This window comes from Ornithorhynchus anatinus, chromosome X5 (assembly GCF_004115215.2).
Source record: "Ornithorhynchus anatinus isolate Pmale09 chromosome X5, mOrnAna1.pri.v4, whole genome shotgun sequence".
Taxonomy (NCBI): Eukaryota; Metazoa; Chordata; class Mammalia; order Monotremata; family Ornithorhynchidae; genus Ornithorhynchus; species Ornithorhynchus anatinus.
The window spans coordinates 57,343,273-57,361,173 of NC_041753.1; the positions used below are offsets into that span (position 1 = coordinate 57,343,273).

Consider the following 17,901-nt stretch of genomic DNA (forward strand, 5'->3'; position numbering starts at 1 on the left):
AACAGTTTTCTTCAGTAGCCAGGCTAGAAGGACTCTGGCTAGGTTCTTGCTAGTCTTTCCTAGAATTAATGAAAATCCTTCTTCGCCTCATCTTATAAATGAAGGGATTTGTTCATTCATTCATTCAATCGTATTTATTGAGCGCTTACTGTGTGCAGAGTGCTGTACTAAGCTCTTGGGAGAGTACAGTTCAGCAATAGAGACAATCCCTGCCCACAACAGGCTTCATTCCTAATTGTTCAGAGAGCTACTCTATCTAGCAGCAATATCATGAGCAATCTCGCCTTGTATTTACTGCTTTAGGTGACAGAATAAAATTTCCATACTGTTTTCCTTTCTTTGCCTGATAAATGTGGTCTGATAAATGTATTCAGCACTGACCTTTTGCTGCTGCCATTTGCTTATGCTTTAATAACCCATAGATTCTAGGCAAAAATTCTAAAATGTGTTTTACAGGCTATGAGCTAAGTCCTTTTCTTCTTTGAGGACACTGGGGAATCCTGTGGCATTACTTCCATGTTGCCCTTCTGTACCCCAATTTCTCTTTCCTCACCTATCTTCCATTCCCAGTGAAAGACAAAACACCACAAGAACATTCAAGGTGTTAGTGAAGTATAAAGCAGACTGAATCAGCCAAGAAACCTTGATCTAAGAGCTTCACTATAAATATTCAACAGGCACGTCCACTTGGGGAATCGGAGGTCATTTTATTTTCTCCTGTCCCTTTCGAAGTGATGGCTGGGACTTTTCAAAGTACTTTTTCAAAAAGCTAGCAGATTTCTGGAACCAAGGGCATTCCCTTCCAAGTCTACTCTTCTGCTGCCTTTGGTCTGGAGTTTCCCTGTGTATTACTCATAGCAGTTGTTTTCATTTTGTCAGCACATTATAATGTAATTTTACTGAAGAAATACAGCATTTTTTTTCCACCATGAAGACTGAATTTATTTTTGGTTCAGCATCAGCGTAAAACAAATTGCCCTTCAATTGAATAATATAATATAAAGTTATGTAACTAAAACGAATAAATAGCAAGTGGGTTCCAGTCAGTACTATCACTCTCTTTGTGATTTATTTTGAGAATTATCTTTAGCTAAAACAATGAGAGAAAAACAAAATGATTAATACAGCCCCATAGCTTCAGGGAAAACCTACAGTGGAAGCTGTGGTGTATGCATTTCATTTTAATGCTTCCATTGGTTTTCAAAATATGGATTTGTGAAAGATTTAAAATACTTAAAATATTAACCATTCAGTCTGCCATTCAAATATCCTAATAATTCAAACATATCCTTTACTGGAATTGCTTTTTTGCTTCTTCTGTCTGTAATATAATTTTTATTAATGATTTTTTAGATCCACCATATCCTTCAGGAAAAAATGGATTACTGTCCTAGTTCTTCTCCCCATTTAAGCTAGGATAGGATTTTCAAAACCGCAAAAGATTTTAGGGTACAAAGACTCTTCTGGAAAGTTTGTCATTTTTAAAAATTGTAATGTCCAGTAATTTGTATTCAGTTCTAAGGCTCAAGTTGGCCAATTTGTACACTTTTATTTCCAAAATACATTACTGGGTTATACTACAGAAAGGTACCTCTAAGCAGATGCTGGGTTTTAGTTTGGCAATTTAATTATGCTAGTATGACCAGGATTAAAAGAAATATAAATTACCCAAATGTCAAGAAAGAAAGTTCTATGACTATTGTGGATTGCCCCACGGTATGTTAGAAAATCCTTTCCTTTTAATTTACCCCCATAAGACATCATCAAACTGTTTCTGGATGCACACATCCACAGACAGACAGAGTGCTGTTCTGGAGCCTTTTGATTGACTGAGGAAAGGCAGCCAGTATCAGGGTGGTGAGGGTCTGGTGTAACTGAGAAGTGGTGTGGCCTGGGAGTCAGAGGACCTTGGTTCCAATCCAGGCTCCGCCATATGTCTGCTGTGTGACCGTGGGCATGTCACTCAACCTCTCTGTACCTGAGTTATCTCATCTGTAAAATAGGGGCTAGAGCTGGGAGCCCTAGGTGGGACATAAACTGTGTCCAACCTGACTAGCTTGTACCTACCCCAGCATTTAGGACAGTGCCTGGCACATAGTAAGTGCTTAACAAATACCATAAAGAAACAAAGAACTCAGTGACTGGAGGGAAGGAAAAGGCCAGCCCAGGTAGAGATCCACGATTGAGAACAGTGCTCGGCACATAGTAAGCGCTTAACAAATACCATAATTATTATTATGATAGAGTGAAACATTCAGGCAGGATGCAGGCGAAGTGGGGTGGTCCGGTGCAGAGGAAAGGGCCTAAGGAAAATGAGGAAGGATTGTCAATACCACCACTCCTCATATTGATGTGCATGATCAATTACCATACCTCTACTATTTGAGCTCTTCTTCCTCCTATTTGTAAAATCCTGTGAACCTCCACATCGAACAGAACTTCTAACCATTGACTTACGAACACTCAATCACCTCACCCCCGCCTATTTAAGCTCACTGGTTTCCTACTACAACCCAGCCTACACACTTCACTCCTCTAATGTCAACCTACTCAATGTACCTCGATCTCATCTATCTCACCGCTGACCTCTTGCCCACATCCTGCCTCTGGCCTGGAATGCTCTCTCTCTTCATAGCCAACAGATAATCACTCTCCCCACCCGGAAAGCCTTATTAAAGTCACATCTCCTCCAAGAGGCTTCCCCTGACTAGGCCTTCCTTTCCTCAATCTACACCCTCTCCCTGCATCACCCTTGCACTTGGATTTATACCCTTTATTCACCCCACCCTCACCACCCAGCACTTATGTATATATCTGTAATTTCTTTTAGTGTCTGTTTCCCCTTCTAGACTGTGAGCTCCTTGTGGGCAGGGAACGTGTCTACCAACTCTGTTATGTTTTACTCTCCCAAGCACTTAGTACAGCGCTTGGCACCCAGTAAGAGCTCGACTGATGGATCTTATGTCTGTTTCTGTTAGACAGTAAGCTACTTATGGGTAGGGATTGTGTCCTCCCTATATTCTCCCAGGGACTTAGTACAGTGCTTAGCACACGGTAGGCACTCAATCAGTATTCTTGATTGAGTGATCAACTGAGATATCAGGGCAGATGACAAGTACAACAGGCTAGTCAACAAGCAGAAGTCAGAGCCGACAATAGGCAAATAGAAATTAGCAGGGCTAGGTTCAGTTCTCCGACAGCAAGAGTAGGAGCTGAGAGATCTTGATTTGGCCCTAATGAAGTTTCTCTTTATTTGGGTATTTTAAAATGTCATCCACTAAAAAACAGTTTGTCAATACAATGTTGCATTTCCACATCTTAAACTGCCAACTGGTTATTTTGCTTTATTCCCGATTCCCTTTTCCCCTATTGCCCTATTCGGTGTTTCAAACCCATCCCCTGATTTCTCCCTAAACAGTTTTCCCCCTCTGTTTCTCCATAAAATGTTATTAACAAGAGCTATTTTTTTGGATGTAGTTTACAGTTCCGGTATTTAAAGAAAATTGCCTGCAGGTAGGGGCCTGTTAGGTGTTGGGTGTTAATCCTTGGAGTGGGTATCATGCCTAGGTCCCTGACATTTCACCTCTCCTCTGAGGGTGTCTGCCAGATAAATGAACATTTATAAGCACGTGCTTGATCATAGGCCTTAAGGTGCTTTGGCACTTGGATGTTCTGATCCCCATGACTTCTATTTGGGGCCATGCCCTTTCCAAGGGACCAGATATTGTAGCTACCGCCAGTGTTTACAGGAACCCAGGATTTCAGCTATGGTAAATTGATTCCTAAGTGCTGTGGAACTCTATCGGAACTGGTGGGCAGGACACCTTTCCTAAACCAAGAGGGTCTACAAAGGGTCTGGGATTTCTAGCCAAAGTCACCTCTTACCTCCGAGATTTTACACATGGTTTTCTCGCTGCTGGCGAGCAGCAAATGTCTTATGCAAGGCCTTTGTTAAGTCTCATTTGGGTCTTTCTTTCCACCTTAGAACTATGATGGCCTAGTAGAATATCCAGGAACAGAGCCTCAGAGAGAGGATATGAACATTTTGAAACATTGGACAGCCCTTTACCTCTCTGAATGATTTTATGCAAGAATCAGTGACTGATAATGGGTCAAATGGAGTCCCGAGGCTGCCAGAACATTTCTTGGTTGCAGTGTTGTATAAAGTGATATCATTTCTGCATGATTACTTTCTCCTATCCACAGTTTATTTCAGTGTCCATCTCTCACTAGATTGTAGGGTCTGTGAGGTCAGGGATCATGTCTACTAATTCCAAGTACTTAGTACAGTGCTCAATAAATACAACTGATAAGTGGATTGAGTGTTTCAAACCAATGGTAAGGAGTTTCTGTTTGATGCAGAGCTGGATGGACATCCACTGGGGACTTTTGAGGTTCTATCCTCCATCTACACCCACTCCCTGGGAAAATTCATTTTCTCCCATGGCTTCAACTACCATCTTCATGGGGGATGATTCCTAAATCTACCTCCCCAGCCCCAACCTCTCTCCTTCTCTGTAATCTCACATTTCCTCCTGTCTTCAAGACACCTCCACCTGTATGTCTCACCTATGGCACCAACTAAACATTTCCTAAACAGAATTCCTCATTTTCCCACCCAAACCCTGTCCTCTCTCTGTCTTTTCCATCACTGTAGAGAAGACCGCTATTGTCCTTATCTCACAAACCCATAAGCCTTGGCATTATCCTTGACTCATCTCTCTCATTCAATGCACAGATTTCATCTGTCACTAAATTCTGTTGGTTCGACCCTCACAACATCATGAAAATCTGCCCTTTCTTCTCAGTGCTCTGCACACCGCAAGTGCTCAATAGATATGATTGAATGAATGAATAAATGAAATATCATTGATTGATTGATCGCCTCCAAGAGGCCTTCCCTGATTAAGCCCTCTTCTCCCTTACTCCCTCTCCCTTCCTCATAACCTTTGATTTGTACCCTTTAAGCACTTGATATTCACCCCACCCTCAGCCCCACAGCACTGACCTACAAAGCCATAATTTATTTGTTTATTTTAATGTCTGTCTGCCCCTCTAGACTGTAAGATCATTATGGGCAGGGAACGTATCTACCAACTCTGTTGTATTATACTGTCCCAAGCACTTAGTATAGTGCTCTGCACACAGTAAGCACTCAACAAAATTGAATGATTGTTTAGCATATCACTCTCAGATGCTTGGTAAATACCATTACTACTGCAAAAACAGTGAAATTTAATATATAAAGCGTACAGAAGTTAAAATTCTGATATCAATATGCTGGCCTTGGTACTCAATTTTTTTTTAATGTCCTCTACGCATATCTCTTTCCCTTCTCCAGGTAATAATCCTGTGCATTTTCTCCCCATTCCTTTAACATTTGACACTTTTTCATTAGCAATTAATTTCTTCCCTATTCCTTCCTGCTTTACCACTCTCCTTCTCCAGCCCAACCCCATGAGAGCAATGGACTGCAGCTATTCATTTGGACTACCTCAGAAGTTCATGTGCTTGCTTGATTGATTTATTCCACGTATTTATTCATTTTTGAATTCAGTTATCAGTTATCAATTCAGTTATCAATTATTTTTGTTTTCCTTTTCGTTCCCACTATATGCATACCACCATTGTCTGCTTGCCTCCCCCATTAGATTGCAAAGTCCTTGAGGACAGGGACAAAGTCTTCTACTTTTATTCTGTCCTCTCAAACACTTAATACAGTGTCTTGCAAACTGTAGGTGCTCAGTGAATCCTGCTACTGCTGTAGCTACTAGAGATAGTGCTGGGTTGAGGTCATGAGAAGTCTGATCCAGCTTGAGCACAGGGCACTTTTTAATTGATTTTACAAAGTCCTCTTCTATTCCGCATCAATTAGTTCACTTATATCTCCAAATAGTCCTGTGAGGAAAGGAAGGGCAGGGATGGTATTATCGCCCCCATTTTACACATTGGAAAACTGATTTACAGTTAAAGTGCTTTATCTCAGGTTACATGAGTCATTCATTCATTCAGTCATATTTATTGAGTGTTTTCTGTGTGCAGAACGCTGTACTAAACGGTTGGGAGAGTACAATACAGCAATAAACAGTCACATTCCCTGCCCACAATGGGCTTACAGTCTAGAGTGAGTCAATGGTAGAGCACGAGTTACAATTTATGGTTTTTAATGTCCAGCATCTGGCTCCACCACGTCTGCTGCGTGACCTTGGGCAAGCCACTTCACTTCAGAAGCAGCGTGGCTCAGTGGAAAGAGCCCGTGCTCTTTCCACGGGCTTGGGGGTCAGAGGTCATGGGTTCAAATCCCGGCTCAGCCGCTTGTCAGCTGTGTGACTTTGGGCAAGTCACTTAACTTCTGTGTGTCGCAGTTCCCTCATCTGTAAAATGGGAATGAAGACTGTGAGCCCCACGTGGGACAACCTGATCACCCTGTATCCTCTCCAGTGCTTAGAACAGTGCTTTGCACATAGTAAGCGCTTAACAAATGCCGTCATTATTATCATTATTATTATTATTCTCAGGGCCGCAGTTACCTTGTCTGTAAAATGGGAATTGAGACTTTGAGTCCCCCATGGGAAAGGGACTATGTCCAGCTCGATTTGCTTGTATCCACCCCAACGCGTAGTACAGTGCTTGGCACATAGTAAGCACTTAACAAATACCATTATTTCTCGCCCCCCCCCCCCGACTGTAAGCTTATTGTGGGCAGGGAATGTCACTGTTTATTGTTGTATTGTACTTTCCCAAGTGCTTAGTACAGTGCCCTGCACACAGTAAGTGCTCAATAAATATGACTGAATGACTGAATAACTTACCACTAGACCTCACTGCCTTCAGTTGTTGAGGCACAAACAAACTTCTGTGTATAAAATGTATTAATTGAAGCCAAGAAATAAATTAGTGGTGACACACAAATACTCCATTGAGTATTAATAATAGTCTTTTCATAATAGTCTTTCAATCAAGGATATTTAAGAATTCATGTAACCATTTCCAAATAGCCCTTCAACATGCCTTCAAAATATTTTTCTTTCTTTAACAGACTTGAGGGCTTCTACATATTCTAATAGCAAAATCACTATCTGTATCTTAGCTATCTTAAAGTAGCGGAGCTGGGTTGTAGTAGGAGGTTGTTGAGGTAAGGTAGGAGGGAGAGAGCCGTTTGAGTGCTTTAAAGCCAATAGTAAGGAGTTTCTGTTTGGCCTGGTGGTGGATGGGCAACCACTGGAGGTTTTTAAGGAGTGGGGAAACATAATAATGATAATAATGATGGTACCTGTTAAGTGCTTACTATGTGTCAAGCACTGTTCTAAGCACTGGGGTAGATACAAGTTAATCAGGTTGGACACAGTCCCTGTCCCAAATGAGGTTCACACTCTAAAATCCCCATTTTACAGATGAGGTCCAGAGAAGGTAAGTTATTTGCCCAAGGTCACACAGCAGACACGTGGCAGAACTGGGATAAGAACCCAGGACCTTCTGACTCCCAGGCCCATGCTCTATCCACCAAGCCACACTGTTTCTCTTGGATGAACTGACATAGACTGATCATTTTTTTAGAAAAATGCTCTGGGCAGCAGAGTGAAGTATGGACTGAGTGAAGTAAGGACTCTAAAGGGAGAAGCCGGATGCATTCATTCATTCAATCACATTTATTGAGCACTTACTGCATGCGGAGCACTGTACTAAGCGCTTGGGAAAGTACAGTACAGCAATAAACAGACACATTCCCCCCTCCGCCCAACGAGCTTACAGTCTAGAGACGGGGAGGTCAGTAAGGCGGTGCTCAGCGCACAGTAAGTGCTCAATCAATTCCATTGACTGATTGACAGTCAAGGCGGGATATGACAGGTGCTTGGATCAGCATCATAGCAGTTTGGATGGAGAGGAAGGGGCGGATTCTAAAACTGTTGCGAAGATAGAACTGACGGGATCTGGGGACTGACTGAATACGCGGGGCGAATGAGAGAGGTGAGTCAAGGGTAATGCCCAAATTACGGGTTTGTGGGACAGGGAGGATAGTGGCATTGTCTACAATGACGGGAAAGCCTGGGAGAGGACAGGACTTGGGAGGAAAGAAAGAGGAGAAAAGCAAGAGGGTGAGGGGAGGGAGGGCCTGTCGTAGTGGAGTACGCTTCATACTCCGTGTGCTCAACGAATGACCACCCCTTTCCTAATGTGATTCCTCTTTCCCCGCTACCATTTCTCTAGTCTTCACCATGCTGTGGGGCAAGGCTAGGGGTTGTTCCAACTCCCAGTCCCTGGTGCCCAAGTATCCCAAGATGCCTCCTCTATAAATTGTGATTAAGGACAGAGGGAAAACATTTTATCTTTAAAGTCGGTCCCTCTTATCAGGCCTTCGGAAGTGCCCGCCGGCAAGATGTCCTTGCACGTGGGCAGCCTTGGAAATAGCAAATCTCTGTCAAACGGGTCCCAAGAACAGCTCTGGACGATGCGTAGGGAGCGGGTCGTCCGAAAAACCCATCTAGAGCTCACCGAACCTTCGGGGTTCCTCTGTAGCTGCCCGGTGCTATTCCACTGATAATTAGCTCTTTGCAAGAGCTTGGAGCTGTGGGAATATTGCTAGAGAAGGGGAGTCTCAGGGTGCTAAACATAAAGTGTGGTTCACGGAGCCACCCGTCCCTTGAGTCACAAAATACAGACCGTAACGAGAACTTTGGGGGTAACGGTGGGGTGGGACATAAGCAGTGACAGCCAAAGAATGTTCTACGCACCGTAGCGGTATCCGCAACCTCCGGTCAGTTCTCTCGAGGGAATTCTACTCTATGCTATTATGGGGAGCAGAGGCTGAAATTAAAGGACGGTCTGGCAGAGTGGCTTGCCAGATGTGGGGAGGTTGGCGCTGAGGTCCCCAGACAACCCCGACGGGTGGAGGAAGCGATTCCCAAGTTCCCCTCCCCTTCGCCCCCTTTGGAGTGAGGGGCCTCCGGGTTGGAGAGCTCAGAGCTGAGGGTCTTCCTCCTGGCCCGCTCCTGCTCTCCCTCCTCCATAATAGCAATAACGTCAATAATAATAATAATGGTTTCCATTAAGCGCTTACTGTGTGCCAAGCACCCTTCTAAGCGCTGGGGTAGACACGAGGTGATCGGATCGCCTCACCCGTCGAATGGGGATGAAGACCGTGAGCCCCACCCGGGACGACCCGATAACCTTCTATCTATCCCAGCGCTTCGAGCGGAGTTTGGCGCGGAGTGAGCGCTTGACGAATACCATCCTTACTCTTATTATTTCCCATTTTCCAGAGGAGGTAGCCGAGGCCCAGAGAAGTCAAGCGACTTGCCCCAGATCACATAGCGGACGATGATGATAACGATGGTATCCGTTAAGCGAATTAAGCGCTTACTGTGTGCCAAGCACCGTTCTGAGCGCTGGGGTGGATACGAGGTCCTCGGATCACCTCACCCGTCGAATGGGGATGAAGACTGTGAGCCCAACCCGGGGCCACCCGATAACCTTGTATCCCGGTCTTCGTCCTCATTTTCCAGAGGAGGGAAGCGGGGCCCAGAGAAGTGAAGGGACTCGCCCAGAGTCACACGGCCGATCAGCGGCCTCTTGACTCCCAAACCCGGGTTCTTTCCACCGAGTGACCGGTCGGGATTAGAACCCACGACCTCTGCCCGCCAAGGCCGGATCTTTCCAGATCCCTCCCGGTCGTGGCCAGAAAGAAGCGCAGCTGTCTCCAGCCGGGCCGGCCCCCACTCCCGCCTAGCCTCCGTCCCCGCTGCCCCCCCCCGACGCCCGCCGGCCGCCCGTTTGCCAGTTTGCCTGGCTGCACCCGGAGCGGTGGGGGGGGCGGCTTCTCGCCCTCCTCCTCCTCTCCCTCCTCCTCTCCTCTCCTTCCTCCTCCTCCCCCTTTTCCTCCCCCTCTCCCTCCTCTCCCTCCTCCTCCCCCTTTCCCTCCTCTCCCTCCTCCTCCAACTCTCCCTCCTCTCCCAACTCTCCCTCCTCCCCCTTTCCCTCCTCTCCCCCCTCCTCCAACTCTCCCTCCTCCCCCCTCCCTCCTCCTTCAGCTCTCCCTCCTCCTCCTCCCCCCTCCTCCTCTCCCTTCTCCCCCCCTCCTCCTTTCCCTCCTCCTCTCCCCTCCCTCCTCCCCCTCCTCCTCCTCCCTCCGACCTCCTCCCCCCCTCCTCTCCCTCCTCTCCCTCTCCCCCAGCTCGCCCCCCCTCCCCCTCCCCCCCGCCCCCCGCCTCCTCCGCACCCTTCTCTCGCTCTCCACTGCCCGGCCCAAGGGGGTTGTGATTTGAACTCCGGGAGCTTCGCGTCCCGGACGAAGCGACTATGGTCCTGTGGGGCGTCCTTCTGGCCGTGCAAGGTAAGGAGGCCAACGCTGGCGCGGCGGAGGAGGGTTTGGGGGGTGACGGAGAACTCTCTCCAACTTCTGCCCACGAGCCGCCGTTGGCGCTCGGCTGCCGGGGCTCCACTGGGCTGTCACACCACCCCGACTCCCTCCGGCCGTCGCCCCCCAAACTCCCAAGCCCTCCCCCCCAAGCCCCCCAGCCCCCCCAAGTCGTCCCACTGCGGGTCGCGAGAGTGCCCTGAAGCCCTCTTTGTGTCGGCAGTGTTGCGGTTTTCCGGAGCTGTGGAGCTCCCCGCCGGGTCCTGTGCCTTTGAAGACGGCACTTGCGGCTATGAGTCACTATTTACGTACTTGCCCTGGATTTTGAATGAAGAAGGTAAGGAGGATTTTCTTTGGAAGATCGGGACAGAAATTTACCTATATATATATATATATGCATATATACCTATATATTTGATATACCTATATATTTGATATTCGTATATATATATATATATATATATTTATATAGACGAGCGTCTGTGTTTTTGCCCGAGTGGGTGGGGGCAGGTGGCACCTTGAGTCCCTCTAATGGGAAATGTCTTTGGGCAGGGAGAGTTATCTCTAGCAAGTTATTCCCATGGTCCAGTAGCGGTCTGTAGATCGGACCAAGAGACTCAGGACGGGGCCCTCTGCGATCCTGTCGCCTTTTCGTGATCCGTAAGGCCAAAACTTAGGGAAATTACGCAAGTTCAACAGTGTCCAGATGGATCCCTGGGCGGGGGGGGGGACGGGACGACGACATGTGTTGGCCGAGATGTGGGATCACGTGATAAAGTGGGACCGACTAAGCCAAAGGTCTCGGTTCCCCGTCCGTTCCCCCATCCCGAAAGCCTCTGGCCGCAATCCAGACGGGGGAAGCTCGGAGCCGACGGCCCCCGATGAAGCTTCGAGGACGGTGGCGTTGAGCGGGGAACGACGGTCCGCCTCGGTTGGGGCTTTGAAAGGGAGAGACATGTGGTTTGGGGGAGGGAGATTCATACACGCGTGTGCGTACATACACACATCCAACATCCAACACTTTTCCGGTCCTCGACTTTAGTGGCAGTGTCAGTAGTAGCCAAGGGTGGCTTAGAGGTCATTGGGAGGGAGAAGTTTGGGGCTCACTCACTGACTTGCTGTTGGACTTTTGCGAATAACTTTTACCTCACCGAACCTAACTTTTCCCCTCCCGCTACACTGTAAACTGTTGGAAAAGCCGTTGGAGAAAAATCCGTGAAAGGCATTACGAATTTTAGGTTATATTCTTGTATTTACTGTCATCTTGGGAGTTTTTTAGCTTAGTTTTTCCCTGAGAATGATAAATTAAGTGTTCTGTCCGTGTGTCTGTGCCCAGGCGTGCGAATCCCCCTCTCCCAAACAACATCTTTTTCCTTTAAAATACATCTCATAGGAACCGATGCAACACCTATCCCTGGATTGAAATGCACAGTAAGTCTCCGACTCAGACTCCATCCTCAAGCCTTACTGGGGTCACCACAGCACTTTGTTAAGTTGACACTCTAAGTCTTCTGGAAGCAGCCCTTCTTTTCGAAGACTAACAGAAAGCACTCTGTTATAGGGATGCCAATTCCACAGAGTGGCAGTTAAACATGAGGAGTAATACCTGTCTCGGAAACAGTAAAACTGCTGATAGGAAAGTGATTATAACTTAATAACATAATGGAGCACTGTTCTTTCCTTTCTCTTTTCCCTTCTAGCCACAGCTTCCTGGCTGAGGGCTTGGACTTCGAAGCTAGTAGCCTGGTTCGGGGAGTAGAAACTTGGGGTTTGCCAGAGCTTGTAGCTACTAAAGTTCTGCCGTTACAGACCTAGTTTTCCAAAGTTTTTAAGATCTTGGATGCAAAAGTTCACTCTGGTAGGATAATTGGTAGGCGTGGCTCTCCTATTGGGGCTGTCAGTGTCGGATTCTCTCACTTCTCTTTTATAAACACTATTTCTAAGTATTTAGTAATTTGAACATAAAATGTTTCCAGATTAAATTTGGCAAACTTTAAACCTCTTTTAATTTGCTTCATTTATTCACAGTATTTAAATTGGTTCTTTTACTCTTTGGGTCAGGTGGGAGAAACATGTCTATTCCATTTGTTTTCTTTTGCTCTCCAGAAACTGAAGAGGAAGAAAAGGTTTTGTAGGGAAAATGACACTTTAGGTATTAGAGATCGATTGGTGATTCGCAGCATTGGCTGTAACCCAGAAGCCGAATTTAGGAAGTTGAAGAAGGGAGTTACAGTTGAAAACTTGAATCACCTTATTTCTCCTGAGCCCTTTTAGAATTTTGAAAGGGATGGAAGGTTGTGCTTGCTCAAATTAGAGTTTTTGAACTGTTCCTCAAAGGCTGGAGGAACATATTCTGTTTATCTTTGGAGAAAAATCCTTCCTGTTGATGTATTTAAAAACATAACACAATTCTCAGAATGCTGCTGTGATTGAGGAAATCTTTGGCCTCCACATTTGGCAGACACACCAGTTGCCTTCCAACTGTTCAAGTACCAGTCCTGGGGTGCAGATTTGGGACCAGGCCAGGCCTGAAGGCAGCAAAACGAGGCTCTATGGTTTCGACTCAGACGTTGAATGGTGGTCATATCTGGCACGCGAAGAGGCAGGCTTTTGGATTTATTACAATTCTAGGCTTGAACATGATCATCTGTGTGCCTGACTTTGTTTACGACAAAAGGTCTGTGCGCCTAATGAACCTAAAAGGAAGGAAACCAAATTGGCACAGTGAGAAGACGAAATAGCAATTATATAGGGGTGTGACCTTGGGCAAGTCGCTTGATTTCTCTGTGCCTCAATTACCTCATCTGTAAAACGGGGGTTAAGACTGTGAGCCCCATGTGGGACATGAAGTGTGTCCAACGTGATCAGCTTTTATCTACTCTAGGGTTTAGTATGGTGCCTGGCATGCAGTAAGCCCTTAACAAATGTCATTTAAAAAAAAAGAATAGATGAAGAAATGGAGAAATGGGAACAGAATATTCAAAGCTCCTCATGCACAAAATAGGCATAGCCTAGAGTTAGATTTTGGAGAACTTCTCCAATACAAGGGTCAGCCTGAATTGAGCCAGAGGTTACTCTTCTTTTTGTAAGAAGTCATCCAGTGCAGTGATGATCCAGATTCCTAAATTGAGTGAGCTGTGGTACGTGAAGGCCACAAATCAATTCCTAGGTAATTTAGAAAAGATATTGTCACCCTTGTTTGTATTCAAAGGTAATATGGGGTATTTCCTTTAAACAGCTCTTCTTCTCTCCGATCGCTCTTCCTCTGATCTATTGTCTTGTCGAGTCCTCTCCGACCCATAGCGGCGCCATGGACACATCTCTCCCAGAACGCCCCACCTCCATCTGCAATCGTTCTGGTGGTGGATCCATAGAGTTTTCTTGGTAAAAATACGACAGCGGTTTACCATTGCCTCCTTCTGCGCAGTAAACTTGAGTCTCTGCCCTCAACTTGCTCCCATGCCACTGCTGCCCAGCACAGGGGAGTCTTGACTTGAAGCAGATTGCCTTCCATTCACTAGCCACTGCCCAAGCTAGGAATGGAATGGATACGTCTCTGCCTGACTCTCCCACCCATAGTCAAGACCGGTAGAGTCCTGGAAACTCTCTGGATGTGACCCTGAGAGGGTCTGATTTGTTAGCTAACTGTTTTCTGCAGCTAAGCCAGTTAGAGTGTAGCTTTACTGTAGTCAGGTTCCAACTACTCATTAAATGTGATAAAGTTTTGACTCCTGTTTCTTGAAACTTAGTTGCCAGAAACTTGGGTAACCAAGAGCATAGTCTAATGTGTTTAGTGAGGTTGTCTTTCACTTCAGGCTAATTTCCGTTTCCTGTTTCAGAACAGCACTATCAATGCTCCCTAGCTCCAAAACCTGGAGGTTACATTGAGAATAGCTGTCATTTCTTATTCCAGTTGACCACTTTAGTGCCTTACTCTGTTGTGGGGGAAGAAAGTGGGTGAGCAGGGGAAGTGATTTTAGACTTCTGGTCGTGAGAGCCACTCAGATGAGAGCTCAATGACTGCTGTGTAACTAGTTGAAACTGTAGCTGACTCTAAGTGTATTCCAGAAAAGCACTTGTCCCTCACATCTGGTCACATTGTTTCTACAACCCATGTGACTTTTTTTTGACTTGTCATAGCTGTTGCAGCTGTTGCAGTTATTTTACTTGTCTAGTGTAGAGAAGTTCAATAACCGATTGTACCGCGTTGTTCCTCTGCCTGATGAAAGCGGGAGTACTAGCCAGGAATACTCCAGGGATAACCTAATGAGGTAGTGCTGCAGACTGCAATTTTAATTCTATCATGATTTATTCTGTTTCAGACAGTTGCCTTTGCTAAACAGCTTCTGAGGAGTTGAGTGGGAAGGATGCTTAAGTACTCTTATGCTCCTTGATTTTTTTAAATTTTCGTTCATTCACTGGAAGAGTTTTCTCTGCCATTTCATTTGAAAGATTTGGAAAGTAATCTCTTTTGCGTTATTGCTCCACACACTTTTCTGTCTCTGAACTTTTGTCAGGGGGTTCATTTTTTCCAACTGTTCCCAATTGCTAAAGTTTTTCACGGCCAAGCCGACTAGCTTTGGGGTGGCAAGAAAGGTGTTTTCTGCCATTTTGCACCAGTGACCACATACTACAACCAACTCTGGAGTCAAGAGTGATGTTCTTCAACTGGAGAAAGCAGTCTTGTCTTATGCCGTCGAGTCGTCTCCGACCCATAGCGATGCCTTGGATGTATCTCTCCCAGGGTGCCCCACCTCCACCTGCCATCGTTCTGGTAGTGTATCCGTAGAGTGTTCTTGGTAAAAATATGGAGATGGTTTACCATTGCCTCCTTCCGCGCAGTAAACTTGAGTCTCCGTCCTCGACTCTCTCCTATGCTGCTGCTGCCCAGCACAGGGGAGTTTGACTTGTAACAGATTGCCTTCCACTCGCTAGCCACTGCCCAAGCAAAGAATGGAATGGTTATGCCTCTGTTTGACTCTCCCTCCCATAGTCGAGACTGGTAGAGTACTAGAAACTCTCGGGGTGCAACCCTGAGGCGGGGGAAAGCAGTCTGGTTTGTGTCAATAGCAGATGCAATTAACAATACTATCTAGAGCAGCAGGCAGTGCCAGAGTCCTTCCTGTTTTAGCTGTTTCTGTGATATTTTCAGGCAGATTTTTATCAAAGGCTAGCATTTCATCAGATATGTGAGGGGGAGAAAAGGTCACAAGGCCTAGTGGGTCTAGGCATCAGAGGCATCAGCTCCTCCACTTGTCTGCTCTGTGACTTTAGGCAAGTCACCGAACTTCTCTGTGCCTCAGTTACCTCATTTGTAAAATGGGGATTAAGACTGTGAGTCTCAAGTGGGACATGGACTATATCCAACCTGATTAGCTTGTATCTCCCCCAGTGCTCAGTATAGTGCCTGGCACATAGTAAGCACTTAACAAATACCATTAAAATAAGCCTTTGGCAAGTTGTCGGCCTTATTCAGACCATCATCTGATGGAAATGGAAAGGGCCAGAAAACTTCAGCCGATTTCTCTGTCTATTACCAGATAGGGCCTCAAGGCATTAGATATGAGCTCTTGTGGTTTCCAAGTGCTATGGGCTCCGGGTCCCATTCAAACAGTTTTTAGTTGGTAAATGGGGGCATTCCTTTCATCACTGCCATATGGATGGACAAGCAAGCAGGCCCTGGCTTATCTGTCTATCATCGCTGACTGGATTCATTGGTTGCCCACCATTGGCCTGCCTGGAATGCCCTCCCTCCTCAAATCTGCTAGGGAATTACTCTCCCCCCTCTTTTCAAAACCTTATTGAAAACACATCTCCTCCAAGAGGCCTTCCCAGACTAAACCCCACATTTCCTCATCTCCCACTCCCTTTTGCATCACCTTGACTTGCTCCCTTTGCTCTTCTCCCCCCCCCCCACCCCATCGCCAGCCTCATAGCACTTATGTATATATCTGGAATTTTTTTTATTGTATCGATGTCTGCCTCCCTCGTTGTGGGCAGAGATTGTCACTGTTTATTGTATTGTACTTTCCCAATAGCTTAGTACAGTGCTCTGCACACAGGAAGGGCTTAATAAATACGACTGAGTGAAAAACGATCGAATAAATTGCCCCTGAAAGGGGCACTCCGGGGTCTAAACGCTTCTGGGCAGGGTCCACGTTGCAGCCTTTGGCACAGTGACTATGAACAAGACGCAAAGCTGAAGACAACGGTACTGCCTTCGTAAAGGTCTCCTTTAAAGCTGGGCCACCCAAAGGTATGTTTGATGGTCAAACTTAATCTGTGGGCATAAGAGAGAGAATTGTTTTATCTGCTAGTTAGAATGCTAATCAGATTCTCTCCACTCCCCCACCACGCCTGAAAAACTTGAGTTCCAGTTGCTTGCTAAGAGACATACACAGTCACCGCCCCCCCAACCCTCCCCCTCCCCCCCACCGCCCCATAGACTATAAACTCCTTGTGAATAGGTAATGTGTCTACCAACTCTACTGTACTTTCCCAAGTACTTAGTATAGTGTTTTACACACAGTAAACACTCACATGGCTTTGTGGATAGAGCATGGGCCTGGGAGTCAAAAGGACCTGGTTTCCATTGCCATCTCTGCCACTTGTCTGCTGTGTGACGCTGGCCAAGTCACTTCACTTCCCCAGGCCTCAGTTCCCTCACCTGTAAAACGGGGATTAAGACTGAGCTCCATGTGGGCTATGGACTGTGTCCAACCTGATTAGCTAGTATCTACCACAGCACTTAGTCCAGTGCCTGGCACAGAGTAAGCGCTTAACATACCATTAAAAAATAAATGTGTGATTGATTATTACGCACAAGCCTTCTAGAACAAAAGCCATCTTGCAGAAATGAAGCAGACTCAGTCATAATCATACGATCGATAGAACTTGGTGATGATAGAAGATCTTTTCTCAAGGTGATCAAAGTTCTTTTCAGACTTCAGATGAACTTTTACAACAATTAGGGGAGACAGGGATGGAGCAGGTAATCTTCCTTTAGAGATGGAAAAACTGAGCAACAGAGAAGGAAAGGAACTTGTATGACCTAACAGTGGATTTGGGATGGAGTAGGTAAGAGGTTTGCTAAGGAGGGAGTGGAGCAAGATGTTAGAGAAGGAAAAGGAGAGCCTGTGAACAGAGGGAATCAAGGCTGCAGATCAAAGATTTAGTGATAGAAAGCAAATGGGACTCTTCACCCCCATGGGAACCTTGGTTAGTGAACAAGAAGGCTGAAGAGGAGCCAGCTAAGGGGGAGATTAAGAAGGAAAATTAGAAGCAAGAAATGAATAAAGTTGAAGAAAGCAGAATAACAGTAAGTGGGATAGGGAGAAGGAAAAGAGGAGGGAAATGGAAAATAAGAGAAGGTGGAAATCGTGAGTAGAAATGCAGAAAAGAGGGTTAGGGTATGTTGCCTACATTCCTAGGAGCGTGCCCTACCCTTTGTAGGCACTCAATCAATGCTAATAATAACGATAGAGGGAGTGGGGATGGATAAAAAATATCGGGGAGGAGGTGTGTGCAAGAGAGGGATAGGATTAGCA

The 17,901-nt window shown here is 46.0% G+C and overlaps 1 protein-coding gene and 1 non-coding gene across 3 annotated transcripts in view; one reads left to right on the forward strand and one right to left on the reverse strand.

The window, feature by feature from the left end:
* The first annotated feature begins 10,208 nt into the window (after positions 1-10,208).
* Positions 10,209-17,901, forward strand: part of MAMDC2 (MAM domain containing 2) — a 140,126-nt gene continuing 132,433 nt past the window's right edge. The window contains exons 1-2 of one of the 2 annotated variants that reach the window (XM_029056086.2): positions 10,209-10,330; positions 10,578-10,691. In XM_029056086.2, coding sequence (XP_028911919.1) covers positions 10,297-10,330; positions 10,578-10,691 — 148 coding nt within the window. In that variant the 5' untranslated portion in view covers positions 10,209-10,296. The remainder of the gene's footprint in view (positions 10,331-10,577; positions 10,692-17,901) is intronic. The other variant, XM_029056085.2, reaches the window with a different exon arrangement.
* On the reverse strand, positions 13,846-13,983 carry LOC114808340. The gene has a single exon (XR_003756186.1). It is a non-coding gene; the product is annotated as a small nucleolar RNA SNORA7 (small nucleolar RNA).